This window comes from Lynx canadensis, chromosome D2 (assembly GCF_007474595.2).
Source record: "Lynx canadensis isolate LIC74 chromosome D2, mLynCan4.pri.v2, whole genome shotgun sequence".
In the NCBI taxonomy this organism is placed as follows: Eukaryota; Metazoa; Chordata; class Mammalia; order Carnivora; family Felidae; genus Lynx; species Lynx canadensis.
The window spans coordinates 68,551-88,891 of record NC_044313.2 but is presented as its reverse complement, the minus strand read 5'-3'; the positions used below and the strand labels follow the sequence as shown (position 1 = coordinate 88,891).

At 47.4% G+C, this 20,341-nt stretch overlaps 1 protein-coding gene across 2 annotated transcripts; it reads left to right on the top strand.

Moving 5' to 3' along the window:
- The first annotated feature begins 4,241 nt into the window (after nucleotides 1-4,241).
- Nucleotides 4,242-19,021, top strand: LOC115527396 (cytochrome P450 2E1). Of its 2 annotated transcripts, XM_030334993.1 has the most exons (11): nucleotides 4,242-4,257; nucleotides 6,679-6,758; nucleotides 7,209-7,422; nucleotides 8,361-8,520; nucleotides 11,533-11,682; nucleotides 12,112-12,272; nucleotides 12,728-12,904; nucleotides 13,920-14,061; nucleotides 16,192-16,379; nucleotides 16,813-16,954; nucleotides 17,601-17,857. In XM_030334993.1, exons 3-11 carry the CDS (start codon nucleotides 7,246-7,248, stop codon nucleotides 17,642-17,644), a joined length of 1,341 nt encoding a protein of 446 aa, XP_030190853.1. In that variant the 5' UTR covers nucleotides 4,242-4,257; nucleotides 6,679-6,758; nucleotides 7,209-7,245; the 3' UTR covers nucleotides 17,645-17,857. The 2 variants fall into 2 exon arrangements, with proteins under 2 accessions (XP_030190853.1, XP_030190852.1); XM_030334992.1 differs by lacking the exons at nucleotides 4,242-4,257; nucleotides 17,601-17,857 and adding an exon at nucleotides 17,899-19,021.
- The last annotated feature ends 1,320 nt before the right edge of the window (nucleotides 19,022-20,341 follow it).

Sequence of the window (20,341 nt, the reverse complement as noted above, 5' to 3'; positions counted from 1 at the left end):
TCTTCCAACCCATGAACATGGAATGTTTTTCCAGTTTTTTGCATCTTCTTCAATTTCTTTCATAAGTTTTCTATAGTTTTCAGCATACAGATCTATGACTTCTTTGGTTTGGTTTATTTCTAGGTATCTGTTGGTTTTTGTGCAATTGTAAATGGGATCAACCCCTTGGTTTCTCTTTCGGCTGCTTCATTATTGGTGTATAGAAATGCAACCGATTTCTGTGCATTGATTTTATATTCTGCGACTTTGATGAACTCACGTATCAGTTCCAGAAATTTTTTGGTGGAGTCTTTTGGGTTTTCCATGTAGAGTATCATGTCATCTGCAAAAGGTGAAAGTTTGACTTCTTTTTTGCCAGTTTGCATGCTATTTATTTCTTTTTGTTCTCTGATTGCTGAGGCCAGGATTTCCTGGCCTATTGTGTTGAACAACAGTAGTGAAAGTGGACATCCCTGTCGTGGTCCTGACCTTAGGGGGAAAATATCTCAGTATTTCCCGCATTGAAGCTGATATTAGCTGTGGGTCTTTACTATATGGCTTTCATGATGTTGACATATGTTCCTTTTATCCCTACTTTTTTGGGGTGTTTATCAAGAAGTGTGCTTTATTTTGCAAATGCTTTTTCTACATCTATTGATAGGATCATATGGCTCTTATCCTTTCTTTTATTAATGTGATGTATCACGTTGATTGATTTGGAGGTATTGAACTACGCCTGCAGCCTGGGAATTAATCCCACTTGATCATGGTGAATAATTCTTTTAATGTACTGTTGGATCCGATTTGCTAGTATCTTGTTGAGAATTTTTGCATCCATGTACATCAGAGATATTGGCCTGTAATTCTCCTTTTTAGAGGGGTCTTTGTTTTGTTTTGAATCAAGGTAATTCTGGCTTCATAGAATGAGTTTGGAAGTTTTCCTTCCATCTCTATTTTTTGGAATAGTTTGAGAATAATAGGTCTTAACTCTTCTTTAAATGTCTGGTAGAATTCCCATGGGAAGCCGTCTGGCCCAGAACTCTTATTTGTTCGGAAAATTTTGATTACTGACTCAGTTTCTTTGGTGGTTATAAATCCATCTTCCCACTTTCAATCTGCAAGCATGTTTAGGTCTAAAATGAGTCTCTTGTAGCCAGCATATAGATAGAGCTTGTTTTTTTTTTAATTCGTTATGATATCCTATGTCTTTTCATTGGAGCACTTAGTCCATTGACATTCAGAGTGATTATTGAAAAGTATGAATTTATTGCCATTGTGTAGTCCATAGAGTTAGTGTTTCTGGTGATGTTTTCTTGTCCTTTCTAGTCTTTGTTGCTTTGGTATTTTTTCCCTCCACTCAAAGTGTCCCCCCTTAAAAGTTCTTGCAGGTGGTTTAGCGGTCACAAACTCTTTTAGATTTTATTTGTCTGGGAAACTCTTTATCTCTTCTATTCTGAATGACAGTCTTGCTGGGTAAATAATTCTTGGCTGCATATTTTTTCCATTCTGCACATTGAATACTTCCTGCCACTCCTTTCTGGCCTTCCAGATTTCTACACAGAAAAGTTTTAACCCCCTCGTGTTGCACATACTATTAATTGATAATCTAACATCTATTCCAAATTACTTCCTTTTTTGCACATATCTATTTATAAAGTCTGGAAAAAGTAAATACTCTCAAATCTCTCTTGCAGATAGGTGTGCCCATGTTCTAATCAGTAATAAAACAATTTCAGGTTTCCTGGCAGTTTCTTGGAAAACTCCTAAATACGTCTGACAAAGGGGATAGGAATGGTAGAGTAAGAACCTCCAAATCTGCTTCTCCATAAAAACAATGAGGAACAAGGAAAATTTGTCAAAATCAAGAATAAACATAACGTCAGAGACCTATGGGACATCATCAAGATATCTATATATGCATGATGGACATCCCAGAAGTAGAGAAAAAATAAAGGAACAAGAAAACTATTGGAAGAAGAAGTAGCTGAAAACTCCCAAATTTCATGAAAAATATTCATCTACCTATTCAAGAAGCTTAACAAACTCCAAGTTAAATAAATTGAAGGAAGGCCACATCCAGATACTCATATTCAAACTGTTAGAAGACAAAGACAAAGGGGGAAACCTTGAAACACCAAGAGAAAAGGGAGTCCCTATATATGAACAGTCTTATAAAAATAACAGTTGACTTTTCATCAGACACCATAGAGGCTAGAAGGCAGTGAGATGATATATTCAAAATTCAGAAAGAAAAATACTGACAATTAAGAGTTCTATATACAGAAAAGCAATTCTTCAAAAAAGGAGAGATTGAGACATTCTCAGATACACAAAAAATTGAGACAATTCATCACTAGCAGGCCTGTCTTGCAAGAAATACTAAAGGGCACCCTTCAGGATAAAATGAAAGGACACTAGACAGTAATTCATTCCACGTGACAAAATAGAGAGCAACAGTAAAAGTAACCACATAGATGAACAGAAAAGGCAGCATAAATGTATTTTCACTTGTAACTCTTCTACCTGATTTAAAAGACAACTGCATGAATCAATAAGTACAAAATAGTATTGATAAGCTATAATGTATAATAGTGTCATTTGTATGACAAAAAAAATAAGAGGAGGAGAGGAAAAAGCTATATTTGGGTGAATTTGTATATGATTGAAATTGTTTGTATTAAATACAAACTAGATTGTTTTAAGTTAAGATGTTCATTGTAAACTCTAGAGCAACCAAGAAAATAACCCATAGCATAGTATAATATTACACTTAACAGAATTATAAAATAATATATTATATTACATAAATATATTATAATTTAATATAATTTATATGACTATATAAGTAAAAATGAAATTAAAGTATTAAACTTGTAAATATCGATTTAACACACCCACAGAAAATAATAGAAAAGAGAGAACCAAAAAAGACGTAGGACACACAGAAAACTAATAACAAAATAATAGATGTAAATCCTACCATATCAGTGATGATATTAAATTTAAATGAACTACACACTCCAAACAAAGGCAGAGATTGTCATAATGGGTTTTTCAAAATGGTTGGGGCGCCTGGGTGGCGCAGTCGGTTAAGTGTCCGACTTCAGCCAGGTCACGATCTCACGGTCCGTGGGTTCGAGCCCCGCGTCGGGCTCTGGGCTGTTGGCTCAGGGCCTGGAGCCTGTTTCCGATTCTGTGTCTCCCTCTCTCTCTGCCCCTCCCCTGTTCATGCTCTGTCTCTCTCTGTCCCAAAAATAAATAAACGTTGAAAAAAAATGGCCATCTTACATTTATCTATAAGACACATAATTTTATGTTTTTTTAGAAATTTAATTTTTTTGAAGTTTATCTATTTATTTTGAGAGAGTGTGTGTGTGTGAACAGGGGAGGGGTAGAGAGAGAGGGAGAGAGAGAATTCCAAGCAAGCTCTGCACTGTCAGCACAGAGCCTGACACGGACCGCGAGATCATGACCTGAGCCTAAGTTGTACACTCAACTGACTGAGCCACCCAGGCGCCCTATCTTAAACCTTCTGAGGAACCTCTACATTATTTTCCACAGTGGCTGCACCAGTTTGCATTCCCACCAATAGTGCACATGGTTCGCCTTTCTCCACATCCTCACCAATATCTGTTGTTTCTTGTGTTGTTCATTTTAGGCAGGCAGCCTTTTTAAAAAGAAGACTGGGATATTTTACTAGGACTTTATTTCACGTTCCTGCCTCTAATTCTGCAAGAAGTGTTGAAGGTGTGGCTCCCACCTGGAGCGAAACGCCATGGCAGTACACAGGAAGCTGTTTAAAGTTCACTGTACCCAAAAGATTTGTTCACATTTCCCTTTTAAATGTATGCATGGGATTGATACACAGAATTAATACGTGCAAAAGAAATCATTTAAAAAGTATAACAAAAATCAGAAACAACAAGAAAGAATTAGCAGCAAATTTTCTTTCTTAATGGGGTTTAAAATAGGAAAGCTACCTCCATGACGAGAGTCTGAGACTCTCACTCTTTGCTTTATCCAATTCTGCATTGCTTGAATATGTTACAAAGAGCATGCTTTACTTTCCTAATTAAAAAGGTCTCTCTCTTTTTTTATTTTAGAGAGAGAGCGCAACTGGGAAGAGGGGCAGAAGGAGAGAATCTGAAGCAGGATCCACACTCAGTGTGGAGCTTAACATGGGGCTCGATACCACAACACTGGGATCATCCTGAACTGAACTGATCATGTCCTGAACTGAAATCAAAAGTCGGATACTCAACCCACTGAGCCACCCAGGTAACCCTAAGATGGTCTTTTAATCTTTACACACAATTGTTAAACTTCAAAAAAGCGTCTCCATATTGTTTCCTGACAGGTAAATTCCTGATAATTTCCTGACAGTTGATGTTGTTTGGGTGCCAACAGTCCAAGTGGACTGACGACCTAGAGCAGGGGACCTGGCCCCAACCACAACTGCACCCCTGTGAGGTCCAGACTTCCCAGCACCTGCCCTCAGCCTCCCTTCCTGGCAAGATGCCCAGGCACAGCTGTTCTCAGCCAGTGGGAGCCAGGAGGCCTGCTCCACCGCACACACAGCCTGTCCTCACCCCGGCTTGAATGAGAGCCTGAGAGGAAGCTGACTCTGCCCCCTCCTCCAGCAGCAGCAAGTGGGACAAGCAAACAGGAGAAATGTTGTGTGAACTCAGTGGGTGTCTGACCCAGACGGGCCTTAGGGCAGATTAAGAGGGTAGAGGGTCCAGACAGCTCAGTTTCCATCCTGAGGGGTGGACCTGCCCCCACACTAGCTTTTGGAAGGGATAGCAAGGCCAAATGAAACTCACACAGGGTCTACCATCTAACCCACAATGTCAGTTCCCACACAGGGTCTACAGTCTGATCAGCCTTGTCAGTTCCCCCACAGGGTCCACGACTCAACCAGCCTGGTCTGTTCCATCTTAAGGGGCACAGCACAGCTGAGAGGAACAAAGACCACCCCACCCCCCAAATGCTGCCAGAGACTCACACCCTTTCCCAACACAGGAGAGTTAACAAGTAAAACACAAGTAACATGGCTGCGGTTCTAAATACACAACAATCAGGGGCGCCTGGGTGGCTTAGTTGGTTAGACGTCTGACTTCGGCTCAGGGCATCATCTCATGGTTGGTGAGTTCAAGCCCCCTGTTGGGCTCTGTACTGACAGCTCAGACCCTGGAGCCTGCTTTGGATTCTGTGTCTCCCTCTCTCTCTGCCCTTTCCCCCCCCCCACACACACACTCTCTCTCTCAAAGATAAATAAGCATTAAAAATGAAAAAAAAAGGACAATCAATAGATTGCCCACATGGCTAATAATTTGAGAGAAAGAAAATGGGTTAGAATTAGGTATATAAGGTACATCCTCATTTTCATATAAATTAAAGTATAGAAGATGGTTTTCATTTTTTCATCTTTTATCCTACTTTCCATTATACAAAAAAATTCATTACCAACATAAAAGTATAAAATTACAATTAAGATCTTCCCTATATCTCCAGTTAGAAGACAGAATGAAAAGCATTCTCTTCATTCTAAACACACATGTGTGCACAAAAGCTCAGTGAAATGCCTAGAAACAGCCCCAATAGGCAGGTGGAAGTTCCCTGTGAAGGACTAATGGTGACCCGAGGAGCAGTGGAGCCCTGCGACATTCATGGATAAACAGACAAGACATTGCAAGAGTATAAAATCTGCTCAAGTTAATTCATTGATTTGAAACAAACCCAGTAAAAATCCTAATGTAATTTTTTTTATTTCTCCTTGTGATACATTTATTTCCCAAGCTGCTGCTGCTGCTTCTTCTTCTTCTTCTTCCTTTTTTTTAAAAGATTTACATCCAAATTAGTTAGCATATAGTGAAACAATGACTTCAGGAGTAGATTCCTTAATGCCCCTTACCCATTTAGCCCATACCCCTTCCCACAACCCCTCAGCAACCCTCAGTTTGTTCTCCATATTTATGAGTCTCTTCTGTTTTGTCCCCATCCCTGTTTTTATATTATTTTTGTTTCCCTTCTTATATGTTCATCTGTTTTGTCTCTTAAAGTCCTCATATGAGTGAAGTCATATGATTTTTGTCTTGGTCTGACTAATTTCACTTAGCATAATACCCTCCAGTTCCATCCATGGAGTTGCAAATGGCAAGATTTCATTCTTTTTGATTGCCAAGTAATACTCCCGTGTGTGTGTGTGTGTGTGTGTGTGTGTGTATCTATCACATCTTCTTTATCCATTCATCCATCGATGGACATTTGGGCTCTTTCCATACTTTGGCTATTGTTGATAGTGCTGCTATAAACATGGGGGTGCCTGTGTCCCTTCGAAACAGCACACCTGTATCCTGTGGATAAATGCCTAGTAGTGCAATTGCTGGGTGGTAGAGTAGCTTTATTTTTAGTTTTTTGAGGAACCTCCATACTGTTTTCCAGAGTGGCTGCACCAGCTTGCATTGCCACTAACAATACAAAAGAGGTACTCTTTCTCCACATCCTCGCCAACATCTGTTGTTGCCTGAGTTGTTAATGTGAGCCTAATGTAAATTTTTTTAGAGTTTTATAAAAATTATTCTAAAGAAAAATTGTCCCCTAATTTTCTACAAAAATATACTTTTTTATAATAGATATTAACTTTTTCAAAATTTGTAAATTCTTTTTCTTTCTTTTTTCCTCTTCTGAATTTTCCAGTTGCTTTGACCAAGTGGAGTGGAATTCAGCTCTTGAATTTCCCTGTTCTAGTCCTATGAGTTTCACTGCTAGTGATTCAGGTACTACTGGAGGCTGCTCAGACGAACCTGATCAGATGTTCAGAGACTTGCATTATGAGATCTAGCATTTGGCCATGGAGACAGCACATAATTGATGCAGCACATAGATCCTGCCCCCAAACAACACGTGTAAACTTAACGTGAACCCTCCTGTCCAAACCAGTGTCCATGGTCTGACCTATGGGTTGGTGATATTCCCCTGGATGTTGTGTCGGCTGACTTTGGTGCAGATGCCAGCATTCAGTGTTGACAGACCCTGGGGATCATAAAGTGGGTACTGGGATGGAGCTTCTTGGATGCAACCGCTACAGGAATCAGCCTTTGAAATGATGGCCAACAGTAGTTAATTATAAATTAATATCTTAAGCCCAAGGAAAAGGAAGGTGGCATTGGTTGGATGGTTACCCTCCTTCCTGAGGGTGTGTTATAAAAGCTTTGTTTTTTTTCCAGAGCATTCTCACAAGTTAGTAGTGACCCCAAAGTCACCATGGCTGCCCTGGGCATCACAGTTGCCCTGTTGGTGTGGATGGCCACCCTAATGCTTATCTCTGTCTGGAAGCAGATCTACAGCAGTTGGAAACTACCTCCTGGCCCTTTCCCACTGCCCATTATTGGGAATCTTCTCCAGTTGGATTTCAAGAATGTTCCCAAATCTTTAACCAAGGTAGGAAAAATATCATTGATTTGGGGGAGGAGAATTCACGGATTGGACATAATATGTGTGCACTCAGTTAATTGTCAGACAGGTTGCTATTCAATACAAGCCTGTTATGAATGAACTGACTGAACAGTAGTATCCAAGAGTGACATTAAAAATATTTAGCTGGTGGTACAGCATGGGCGTGGAGCCCTTGAGTGGGCATTGGCCATGGTCGTCCCCAGAGGCCTCTGCTTGAGCCCAGTGTTAACTGCTCTGTCACTGGATGTCTTGGTGAGGCCAGTGTGGCTGGGGTTGCTGCTGCTGTTTGCCACTGCAAAGCACGGAGAAGCCATATATTCACACCAGGTGCACACTGTAGATGCCAGACAACAGGGTGAATAGTGGTCAACCTGTGTGGCACCTCCACCTACAGTTGTTGTGAACAGTGAATGAGCTAAAGAATCTAAAAACTGAATGAGTTGCTAAATCTGTTACATGAGTTCATAAAAGAATGCCCAAGAGCCTAGTGTTTGCAATAGGGAGATGTTGACAGTGCTTTGTGCACCATGGAGGATGGACTTGTGGAGGTCAGGACAGTGTTGGCTCAGGGTCCTCCAGTAGCACCCTGGGGTCCAGGACTTAGACTGGGGATAGCAGACAGTGGGGGTGATGGCACAGATGTGGTCAAAGGGGCCACAGGGGAGGAGCAGGAGTCAGCCCACCAAGTTAACTGTGTTCAGGCACATATGTCCAGGTGCCTAGGTGTGCTGGAACCTCCCTCCCTGCAGAAGAAAGCCTCTATGGGGAGAGTCTTTCCAAATTGGGCTGGACAAAGACTGTCTTTTCCAAGATCCCTCTGTCTTCTCTTGGGGAATAACAATTTTGGGGGTCAGTTTAAAGCCTGCCCAACTTCTTCCATAAGTTCCCAGTGGCCTCACTTATCTGCTTGCTGGTCTCTGCAGTTGGCAGAGCGGTACGGGCCTGTGTTCACCTTGTACCTGGGCTCCCAGCGCACCGTGGTTCTGCATGGCTATAAGGCAGTGAAGGAAGTCCTGCTCGACTACAAGAATGACTTTTCTGGCAGAGGAGAAATCTATGCGTTTGAGGCACACAAGGAAAAAGGTGAGCCCCACTTCTCAGAGCACCCCCATGGTGGGGGACCAGCCAGGTCGTGAAATACCAGTGATGACAGCCACATAGTAAATAGTACAAGATAGAAAGGTAAAGAGACCCTTGGACAATTCAGGTGCTCAGCACATACTGTATTGAAAGCTACTATGACAGACTTGCTCTAGGAAAGGTAGGACCTCAAGCACCCACACACTGGTGAGCAGGACAGATGTGTGCTTGCAGAGAAATGCCACAAAGGAAAATGCCTCCAGCAGTTGAGCTGTGCCTTCCTCCTGCACACGTTGTAGCCTCCTGGGTGTAGCCTCAGTCCAGAGAGCCTCCACTCACAGCCCCACCTGTTCCTGGGTGTCGAGGCTCCACCCTCCAAGGTCCCTCACCTAAGATGAGGCACTGACACCACAGAGCATTCTGCTGGTCTGTGGGGCTTAGCTCATCTGCGGTTTGAATTCTCCAATGAGGAGGCCTCCGACACTGCACCTGGGGTGTTCTTAGACCAGGAAGGGTGCTGAGCGCAGCCCCAGCTCACAAAGGGACCTCCTCATGATCCTGTCTTGCCAGCCTCACCTCTCTTTATTCGGCAGCCCATGTCTCCAGCGCCCTGGGTTCCCCGTATCTAGAACACGCGCTGTCACCTCCTGTTGAGGTCTGGGGACCTGCCTGGTTTTTATCTGAGTGATGTCCAGACTGTTGACTCCAATCCCCACCTCCTGTGTCTCCTGGGACATCCTGGAGCTCATGGGGGCACCTGCTCACAACCCTGTGAGCTCCCTGCCTGCCCCTGCCCGCCCCCCTGGACTCACGTGCTTATTCCTTTCTACTTGCTCACTGTCATTTTAGTGAGATTCTAAAGCAGATTGGAAATGAAGCCATGTCCCATCTACCCTACAAAACCCTGCAGGCCCTAGTTTCTCCTGGCTTAGCTTTGGTGACAAACCTCTAGAAAGCCTGTATCCATTTTATGCAGAAATTTCAAATCGATGTGCTTCCTGTTGTGTGCGCTGTTCTCATGGTGCTGTCCCCTTATTCCTGTATACATTCCCAAGGTCATACCCTGTCACTATCAGTGGCATTTGACTTTCTCTCTTGGATGTTGTGGATTTTGCTTCTTTGGGGTTGTCAAAAGCAAAGTTAACTAGTCAGTGTTTGTCATTAACACCACAGGAGCTTTGCTGCCCCATGAGAACAGCAGTTGTGGGGTCAAGGAGCTCTGTAGTAGCTCCAGGGAGCCCTTATCTGCCACCCCTGGTCCAAGTCATGGGTCCCTGAATGCAGCCAGTCCAGGGCCACTTCCCATTCCATGAGCTGGACTCAAAGGGGGCTTCATCCCCTCCTGATAGGGGCTCCCAAGTCCTATTTTCACATGTGCCACGTGGCCCAGGCTCTGTACATGGGATACATCTGGTTCCCCAGGGATAACAATGCAAATGTTAATTATCAGCATAATAGTGAGCACAAGACGCATGTTAATTAAAAAAAAAATTTTTTTTCATTTCAGTAAATGTTTATAAACCTGTGATGGAGAATCATTATTGTATCCATTTCAGCCTGTTTTGGACCCCAAAGTCTTGGCTCTTCTGGAATCTCTCCTTCTGTCTCTCTATTTCTGTCTTTGTCTCTGTCTCTGTCTCTCTCTACCATTTAAAACAGATTTTTTTTAACGTTTGTTTATTACTGAGAGACAGAGAGACACAGAGTGTGATCAGGGGAGGGGTAGAGAGAGGGGAGCCACAGAATCTGAAGTCGGCTCCATGCTCTGAGCTGTCAGCACAGAGCCTGACGTGGGGCTGGAACTCACGAACTGTGAGATCATGACCTGAGCCGAAGGCAGTCGCCTAACCAACTGAGCCACCCAGGTGCACCTCTCTCTGCCATTTTAAAATTATCTACCTCCCTGCCTGTCCCTCCTCAGTCACCATGTCAGAGCCAAGGGCTGGGGGGAGGAGGTGAGGGGGCGTCCACTGGGCACTCCCTCTTCCTGCTTTCTCTGCAGCTTCCTGGGTCCTCAGGACTGGGGACCCAGCTCACAGCTCTGTCTTCTGGCCTCCTGAACACACATACTCTGGTCCCCGCACTTGTCTGCCCTGCATCCTGTGTCAGTGAGTCTGCTGCTGCCACTGGAAGGTTGAGGCTGCCCTCCCCCGAGGCTGTCAGTGGTCCCACAGACACGTGGGAGTGTGGTCACGTGTGCCCTGAGTTCCCTCTGGGCTCTGAGCTGTGTCCCTGGTATCCACCCAGCAGCCTCTGCAGCGTCCAGCAGGGATCGAGAGCTCAGCATGCATAGACTTGATCCCAGGACCCCCAAACTCCATCCCAGCTGTGTTTTTAACCAAATCTAACCCTAATGTCTAAGTAGGGCCTTGGGTGCCATGTACTCTCTGTGCACCCACACCCAGTAGGGGGCCATGCTGTCTTCAGTCCACCTGTCGTTCCCCACCTCATGCTTCCCTGCAAGGTGGAACTGAGACCCTCAGTCTGGTCTGTGCTTCGTCATCTCACTCCTCCCTGTCCCTCCCATGCGGCCACACTGCCTTCTAGAACATACCTTGCCTTGGCCTTCCTCAGATCTCTTCCCTCCATGGGGAACATGAGTGAGGTCTTCCCAGATCCAATGGTGGGCAGAGTCTGGGAGCTGAGTGACAGCTCAGGTTTTAGTGAGGACACTTTCTGAGAAGCCACAAAGCTGCAAGTTAAGGTATTTGCAGTGTGGAGGTTAAAAATCAGTGGAAACAGGACAGCTTCTTGGGAATTTTGTGAACAGAGGGAAAAGGGGTGGGGGCTCGTCTTGCTGTGCAGCTGAGGCTCTGTGTCCCCTGGGGAGGTCTCCAGGCAAAGTGGAAGGAGAAGGCACACTGATGGTAAGAAGGGCGCCCCTGGGAGGGGACATGCAGTGGGGAAAGGAGCAGTGGGGAGAAGCCGAGAAGGCTTCTCCGAAGCTGGGCAGCCTGGGCTGTCACCCTGCCCTCGGCGTGTATTGTGACTGGGTGCTTGTTCCCTCTGCCCTAGGAATTACGTTCAACAATGGGCCGAGCTGGAAGGACACCCGGCGCCTGTCTCTGAGCATCCTCCGGGACTATGGCATGGGGAAGCTTGCCAATGAGGAGCGGATCCAGAGGGAGGTGCCCTTCCTGATGGAGGCGTTCCGGAAGACCCAGGGTGTGTGTGGGCGGGGTCCTTGTGTGCACTGCCTGGGGCGGGGCGCAGGGTCGGGATTGGTGCGCACTGCCTGGGCAGGGGAGGGGATCAGGGCCAGGTTGTCAGGCTCACTGAGTGGGGCTGGGGGGGGGGCAGGGCTGGGTCCTCGTGCGCACTGCCTGGGGTGGGTTGTTGGGCCCCAGAGTCATCAGCAGCCGCTGACCCCGACAGGGTCGCGTTACCCTCAGGCATCTCTGGCAGCTAGGGGTCCTCTCCACCTCAGGTAGAGCAAGGGCGCCAAAAAGAAGGGGACCCCCAGTAGCTGTCACAAGGCTTTCAGAGTTTGGGCTGTGTTCAGGGCCACTGCTCCCAGGTGCTGGAAAGCCTTAGTGGGGGGGGGGGAGGGGTAGGTTGGGGCGTAGGGTCCCTGACAGCTCACCTGTGGTCCAGGACAGCCCTTCGACCCCACCTTTGTTCTGGGCTACGCCCCCTGCAACGTCATCTCGGACATCCTCTTCCGCAAGCGCTTTGACTACACGGACCAAACCGGGCTGAGGATACAGAAGCTGTTCAACGAGAACTTCCACCTGCTCAGCACCAGCTGGCTCCAAGTGAGGCTCCCCCACCCCCTAGTCTGCACCTGCCCTCTGAGTTTGGCACAGGGCAAGGTGGGGGGTTGGGGGATGGGCCGGGGCCCCAGGCGCTTGTGCCTGGATGTTGCTTCTGGAGACCTCCCTGAGGCCCCAAGTTCCCCTTGCTGACCAAGGGACACCTACGGTATGACGCTTTAAAACAGTACCGCACTAACACGTGACTTCGCACACCCGAAGTCGTGGCACCAAAAAGTTACTGTGAGCCAAAATGTTCTAAATAACACAGTTTGATGGCCATCAATTCAAGTTGGAAAAGTTTTAAGCCCAGGACACAAAACCATGTTGCATTTGCAAGAAAGAATAGTAAGATAACTCTCTCTTTCTCTCTCTCTCTCTCTCTCTCTCTCTCCCTCTCTGTCTCTCTCCGTCTCTCTGTCTCTGTTTCCCTCCCCCCTCCTCCCCCCCCCCCCCAGTTATATAACATTTTCCCAAGCTATATGCGCTACCTGCCTGGAAACCATAGAAAAGTAATAAAAAATGTGTATGAAATAAAAAGTTATACTGCAGCAAGGGTGAAGGAGCACGAGGAGTCGCTGGACCCCAACTGCCCCCGGGACTTCACCGACAGCCTGCTCCTGGAGATGCGGAAGGTACCGCAGACACCGCGAGTAGGGAAGCTCTTCTGCTCTCTGCTAGGGGCTGAGACTCTGGGGGCGGGGCGACGCGGCTGCAACCCACACTGCCCCCGCTGGGCATGGGTGCTCCTGGCTCTATACCACTCTGGCTTCATATGACCACCACACCTGCTCCCATGGGTGTGGAGATAGGGCCAGCCTGCCTGGCTGGCCTCAAACACCATAGGAGGTCTGCAGTGCTGGCCAGCAAGAGGGGTTTCTTGGGAGAGCCATAGTGGCTGTGAGGCTGGTGCGTGGGCCCTTCCTGTGGCCCCCTCCAGGCTGTACTTCATAACCATTTCTGACTTTGATGACTGTGTCTCATTTGGTGTGAAGACCTCCACACTCCTCCTTAGCACATAACGCCCAAATTGTACATGAGTTCAAGGGTTTCCAGGCCCCGCCAGCATTACCTACCTGACTGCCCTCCAGGCCCCCCACTGAGATGGTGACGCTTCTCCTCCCTCCTTTGACGTCTCTTGGGGCTCTAGAACAGCATGTGAATTCTGGAACTGATTTCCCTGGAAGCTGATCTATCACTGGGGTCCTCACTGCCCCACCCTGGTGTCTGGCTTCTTGGTGACTTCCTGCCTCCTGGGAATCAGTGGTGCTGACTGTGGGCTTGGAGAAGGCCAAGAGCAACCCCTGCGACTCTTGGGTTGTTAGCAGAGGCCCCACAGTTCAGCTCTGGGCTGCTGGAGGTCACGGCTGCGCACAGGGGAGAGCCTTACTCCCCAGGACAGCCCTCAGCTCTGTAGAAGGAGCACAAGACTCAGCACCCTGGGCGAGGGGCACAATCCTGCCAATGGCCAGTTTTGTGGGAGCCTTGGTGCTGCTAACTGTGCGGTGGAGACGATCACGTTTCCACGGGATAGCCTCACGCACACCTGCCCCCTTCCCTGTGGAGCTGGCAGGCTTGTTGGGCTCTTTTCAGATGATCCACCTGAAGACACCTTCTTATGTAGTCCCCGGGTGTCTCTAATATCTGCAGGAAAGATACACCAAAGAGCCTTGGTTCACCTTTGACAACATTGCTGCCACCGTAGCTGACCTGTTTTTTGCGGGTACAGAGACCACCAGCACCACTCTGAGATATGGGCTCCTGATTCTCATGAAATACCCAGAGATCGAAGGTATGCCAAGTAGTGGGCAAAGATTTTGGGGCCATGCAGCCATCCCACCTGGACCGGTCAGGCTGGAGCACTTGGGCTTTCGCTTTCTGCCTGCAAATGGAAACTGGCATTGCTTGTTAACCCTCAGGGGAGTGAGACTGGAATCGCCGGCATGAATTCAATGGAAGTGTTCTTGTATATGACAGGGACATGCCACTCTTGAACACCAGTCCCACCACATGCCATTGACACACACCTGATTTCAGAAACAAAGAGCCAACACCGGCATGGAAAAATGCAATGCCACCTGCATTCCAGCCCATAATATAACCTATCTATGACAGTGAAAATAATGTCTACCTTGTCCGTGAGCCAGACCTGGCTCCTGGGCAGAGCAGAGAGAGAGAGTGCGGGATGGGGCCATGGCCTCCATGGCATAGTAGACCCAACTGGAAGAATGGGGACCAGAAGACGGGATCCCCAGGGAGAAGTGTCCCAAGGCTGCCTGCTCTCCTTGAACCGCGTTGTTCTTCCCCAGGGGCTTCTCCTGCACCAGGGCCAGGTGGGGCTCTGAGTGCCTCAGAGGGGCAGGAGGCTTCTGGTGCCGCACATGCATAGAGCCATGCCCCAGAGGTGCCCGCCCTGGGCATGGGCCAAATAGAGGCACTGAGAGGGCATCGATGTGTTAGTAGGGTGCTGACCTCCCAGGAAAGAGGAAGGAAAGGGAGCCACTGCCTGGGGTGAGGGCGCCTTCATGGCTAGTGGCCAGGCCTAGTGTCCCCCCTTCCCCTGGGCTCCGCTCCAGGGGACCCCTCACCATCCTGAGGCTTGCTTGCTGCCGCTTCTAATAATATGGCTTCTGCTGTGTGCCAGGCATGGGTCTAAGCACTCCAGGACACTGCATACTTACCAGTAGGTATTATAGGGCTTGAAGTAATTTCCCACAGTGATGTGGAATGTGACCTGTCCAGGATCAGATCTGGTCCATCTGACTCCAAGGCCATTGACTTTTCTGTTTCACAGAAGGCTGAGGGGTGAAGGAGCCAGAAGTCCCTGGAGGAAAGTCTTTCACAAATCTGAGAGAACTTCTGACCAGTCTGTACCAGGGGACTGTAGACTGAAAAAGTGTTTTACATGATTAATTATGAGTAACTTACGATATAGAGAAAAGGAAAATAAATATGACTGAGAGCCATACGCTACTACAAAATGTAACATGTGTTAATGTTTCGCAGTATCTGCTTCAGAGCTCTTGGAATGAACAGGTTGCAGAGCCAGCCAAAGCCCCTCCTTAGGCCGCCCTGCTGCCCACCCCCAGACTTGGCAGTGTCCCAGGACTGCTGTGTCATCTCTGTGCTCGACTTCATACACTCAATTCTTGTTAAATGTTGGCATACGATCCACATTGTGTGTTTTACATCTTTACCTGGGAACCACATGGCACACAGTTTTGTGATTCACTCAACATGTTGTGAAGGCCCACAGGGAATCTCAAGCTCAGAGAGGCCCAGCCCAACTCAAAGGTTGCTGTTACCTCTGCCAGGAAGAGAGGGACACCCAGACCCTGCTTCCTAGTTCTTCATGCAGAAGGCCATGCACATCTGTTTCCAATCTGCCTTCCACATCCACACTTCCTGAAACATGCAATGAACCAGCCTGGGGTAATTAATAACTAATGACGAGAGTTTGCTCCAACTAGAATTTGTATTTTTCTTTTTAGAGAGCACAAGTGGGGGAGATGGACAAAGGGAGAGAGAGAGAGAATCTTAAGCAGGCTTCACGCTCAGTGTGGAGCACGGCTTGGGGCTCAATCTCTTGACCCTGGGATTGTGACATGAGCTGAAATTGAGTGTCAGATGCTTAACTGACTGAGCCATTCAGGCTCTCCATCCTCCAACTAGAAGGTCTTAAGACCCTCCTGTTCTCTACTCCTGGTGTAATGACAAGAACTGGATTAGCTATGATCATCTAGAGGCTAACATGCGAGAAGCTTAAACAGACTCACAGAGCTTGGCCGTCTTGGCACTTGTGGTGCCCAGGATGCCCTGGAGCACTGCTGACAGTGCTCCATAAGCATCTGCCAGATGGGTGGGGGCATGGGTGCTGAGCCAGCCTGGAGTCGATCCTTTACCTCTGTTCATGTTGTGGCAGAGAAACTGCATGAAGAAATCGACAGGGTGATTGGGCCAAGCCGAATCCCTGCCATCAAGGACCGGTTAGAGATGCCTTATATGGATGCCGTGGTGCATGAGATTCAGCGATTCATCGACCTCTTGCCCTCCAACCTGCCCCATGAAGCAATCCAGGACACAATGTTCAGAGGATACGTCATCCCCAAGGTCAGATGTGAGCCTGGCGTGCACACACTGAGCACCACCCTGCCAGCACATCAGCCAGCCTCCAAAGGGCGGGATCCTTCGGGCGGACGTGGCTGAATGGTGGGGGCCGGGCCAGCATTCCCACCTGCAGAGTGCTGCTTCCCAGCAGTCCTCTCATGGGCCTAGTGATGAAGAAATGGAGAAAATCTGGAAAGGGGACCCTGGGACAGTGCCTCGGGTTTGTGGTATTTCCTAACCCCAGAAACCAACAATGGTACAATCTTGCCCAGGGCTCCTCCTCTGATGAGATTACAGCTCTTGTCACCATTTAGACTTGACCCCTGACTACCTTCCATCTAGTCCTTAAGCAAATGACTTCCCCAACTGGAGGTCCCGGTGGAAAGCTCATGTTCTGTTAACTTGATGGACTGACATAGGCCTTTGCTACTTCTAGGGTACGGTCGTGGTCCCAACACTGGACTCCCTCTTGTTTGACAACCAAGAGTTCCCTGATCCAGAGAAGTTTAAGCCAGAGCACTTTCTGAATGAAAGTGGAAAGTTCAAGTATAGTGACTACTTCAAGGCATTTTCTGCAGGTAAGAAGAGAGCAGACATAGCCCCTTTCCCGGGGAGCTGCCCTGGGTTTTGCTCTCTGCCGAGGCCATGCACCTGCACCAGGCCTGGCTTCTGGCCACATGTCGCAGATGTGTCTGTCCCTGGTTTGTGCTCTTTGCCATGGCCGTGAACCTGCACTGGGCCTGGCTTCTGGCCACATGTCCCAGATGTGTCTGTCCCTGGTTTGTGCTCTTTGCTGTGGCCATGCACTTGCACCAGGGCCTGGCTTCTGGTCACAACATGTCCCAGAGGTGTCTGTCCCTGTTCACAGAGCCCAAATGACATTCTCTTACTGGAGGTCCTGGGAATGAGATGATTTATTATTTCTGCAAAGCAGATACTTCATTCAGTGCTGAAACCCTTATGTATTTAATAGGACTTAGTGAATGTCTTTCAAAACTCTAGTACCTAATTCTCCATAATTTTAAACAAGGGTTAATAAGCAAAATCTAATGTTTGATTACCTGGACTCATCATGGGACCATCTGGCCCTCTCTTGGGCCCTTGGCCTCATTCTCCAGGGCCTTTCCCTAGGGGTTGGTGGGAGGGAAGATCATATAACCAGCTCAGTAACACCCAGCGTTAGAGTGTTTGGCTTCCAGCTGTGGCCCCGGTTCTTTCCTGTAGGATGTCAGGGTGAGCACTGGACAGAGATCACTCTCCCAACCTAACGTATGCTTATGCTGCTGAGTCCTGGTGACGGAAGCTGTATGAAGGCTGGTCCCGGAATATGTCTATCACAGATATTCTTATACTGAAATGTGTTGTGTGCTTCCTTTCAACAGGCAGAGAGGGGTCAGTTTTGCTTTAGGGTGGCAGTTTAGCCACAACCTCCTCCCCCCGACCCTCTCTGCTGCCTCGCCTGTAGCAGTGCTGCTGTGTCTTGAGGCTGCCTCGGAGTCTCAGCAGCTGTTGTCACTTGCAGGAAAGCGGGTGTGTGTTGGAGAAGGCCTGGCTCGCATGGAGTTGTTCCTGTTCTTGTCCGCCATTTTGCAGCACTTTAACCTGAAGCCTCTCGTTGACCCCAAGGATATCGATCTCAGTCCCATTACAATTGGGTTTGCCAAAATCCCACCCCGTTACAAGCTCTGTGTCATTCCCCGTTCGGGTGTGTGAGGCACACATGCCCTGAAGACCCCTGTCCTAGGCTCTTTGATGCAAGCCTGGAGTCTTCCTGCTCTCCCAAATCCCCTTGGATGCCTCCAGAAGGACTCTCCCCACACGGTCTCATCAAGGGCAGTCAGGGCTTCACAGGGAATAAATTGGCTCAGAGATGCCGCTTTCCAGAGTCACATTCATCAGACAGAATTTGACAGCCAAGTCCAAAACAGATTGTGTAAGACTAATTAAACAAATTGAAACAATTGATGACCTAGTTGAATCTGTATTCGAGTCCCTGGAAACAAGGGTGAGTGAGACCATTGTAGTGTAAACACCTCTTCTGGGAAAGCAGAGCTACCCAGTCACCAGGGTTCACACAAAGCAATACAAATGCTATTGTGTACTTTGAAAAGGGGGAAGTAATATACCTTTGAAGGCCTGTTAGCCACGTCTAAAATATATCCCCTACTGTCTGTCCCTAGGAAATGAAGGTATCCCTTTGGACTCACTTGTCAGCATTCTTCTGGGCTATATTTTATGATTAAAATATGACTGAAAAGTCAACATAGACATCTGTTATCATCTCTTAATGTTAAAATGTGACTTTGTACCTGGAAGAAAAAACTCTAGGCACATGGGGACCTTACATGAAATGAGGCAGAAATGAGGAAATCATTAATCAGCTCAGTGCATTAAACAATGTTGTGAAACAGAAGAGGAATTTGGAACAAGAGCTTTTTGCCCCCACCCCACTGACACACACCAAAGGTCCCTTTGTGCTTAACCTTCAGGCCCTGACTGACTGTCTGTGGGTGTGCCAGAAGCCCCTCCATGAAATAGAGGATGAGGGCTGCACAGGGTGGTGTGCCGAGCCTTTGGAACACCGTGTGGCACACAGAAATCCTGCCTAAGTGTTCCTGAATAAAACGAGTAATGTTTCAAAGCCAGCACTGTAGCATCCTTCAATCTCTCTCTGGCTAAACCTCCTGCCTGCCTCTTGTAAGGGTCCTGTGACTGTGGGGAATACGTTTAAGAATTCTCTGAGCTTGCACCAATGGGCTAACAAGGCTTAGGGTGGAAAGCCACCACAGGGCAAAAGTGCCCAGCTTAGAACGAAGCATAGAGTGGAAAGCCACCTCCACAGGACAAAAGCGTCCAAGAACAGGTAGGGGCAGAAAGCCTCTGCAGCAGGATGAAAGCACGCAGAGGTCTTCATTAGGTAAAACAAAGCATAGGGCAGAAAGCCACTATGGGGTGAAAGCGCCCAGAGCTAATTAGCAAGAAAAACACCTTGTGGACTCTGAGGTAGCATGCTCTATCTGCCTTAGCCCCTAGAAAAGTTAAGATAAACAGACACAGTGCCTGGTGCCTGCAGTAAACGGCTGTCTGCTCAGAGCGGGGGTTTTGATTTGTCTTGACCCAAACCCCTAGAACTGCATACTTTTGAAGCCCCTTTTCTCACACACACACACACACACGAGTTAATGATCACTGTTTTATTGTCTCTTTCTGCATGTCCATCACATATGTGAGCCTTCTGATCCTAATAAATATGGAGAAAGGACTCTTTCTCAGGGCTCTTGTCCCCTCCCAGACATTAGCCTCTCTTGTATTCAATTCTGCACCTGCTCTCTTGATGGACAAGAGAGCAGTCTAGACTCAAAATCTGTGACATGTGACAATACTGGGCCCACGCAGATAACCCAAGCTAATCTCCCTGTTTCAGGGTTCTTAACTTAATCACACAACCAAAGTACCTTCACCACATAAGGTAGCATAACCACTGATTCTGGGATTAGAATGGGCATGCCATCTTATCCCCCATGAGGCGCTAACAAATCCCAACACTGACAGATTGGCAAATCATAATCCGAGGAGGACCAGCTGCCCCATTCTGAAAGGTGCCTGTCATTTTCATTACAACACCTACCTGTTGAGTGACACTGCTTCCAGCAGAAAAATAAAAGAAAATGTCTTTTAATTTGCTTAGGGGATTTAAATTTTAGAAAATGCCCTAGGAAAATTCTAAAGTACTCAAAACTGATGAAAAAGCATTGGAATGGAGAGTGGGAGCCTTTTTAGTGTAAATGTTTAACTGATCCAGACAGTGGCGTTAGGTTATTAGCTTGGTTATAAACAGGAGGTAATCCCACCTTGATAATTAGTCTGAGCTTGAGAAACTCTCCAGTGATCTGAACCACATTTGGCAAAAATGGAAAGAGTGAGGGTGGAGTGCATGAGGGAGGGGAGGAATGTCTTGGTCTGTC

Excerpts from the sequence above, each read along its gene's own strand:
- LOC115527396 (XM_030334992.1), top strand. The coding sequence starts at position 7,246 with ATGGCTGCCCTGGGCATCACAGTTGCCCTGTTGGTGTGGATGGCCACC. Across the intron at positions 16,380-16,812 it reads GAGGATACGTCATCCCCAAG|GGTACGGTCGTGGTCCCAAC; the intron begins GTCAGATGTGAG and ends TGCTACTTCTAG. Across the intron at positions 16,955-17,898 it reads CTTCAAGGCATTTTCTGCAG|GAAAGCGGGTGTGTGTTGGA; the intron begins GTAAGAAGAGAG and ends TGTCACTTGCAG.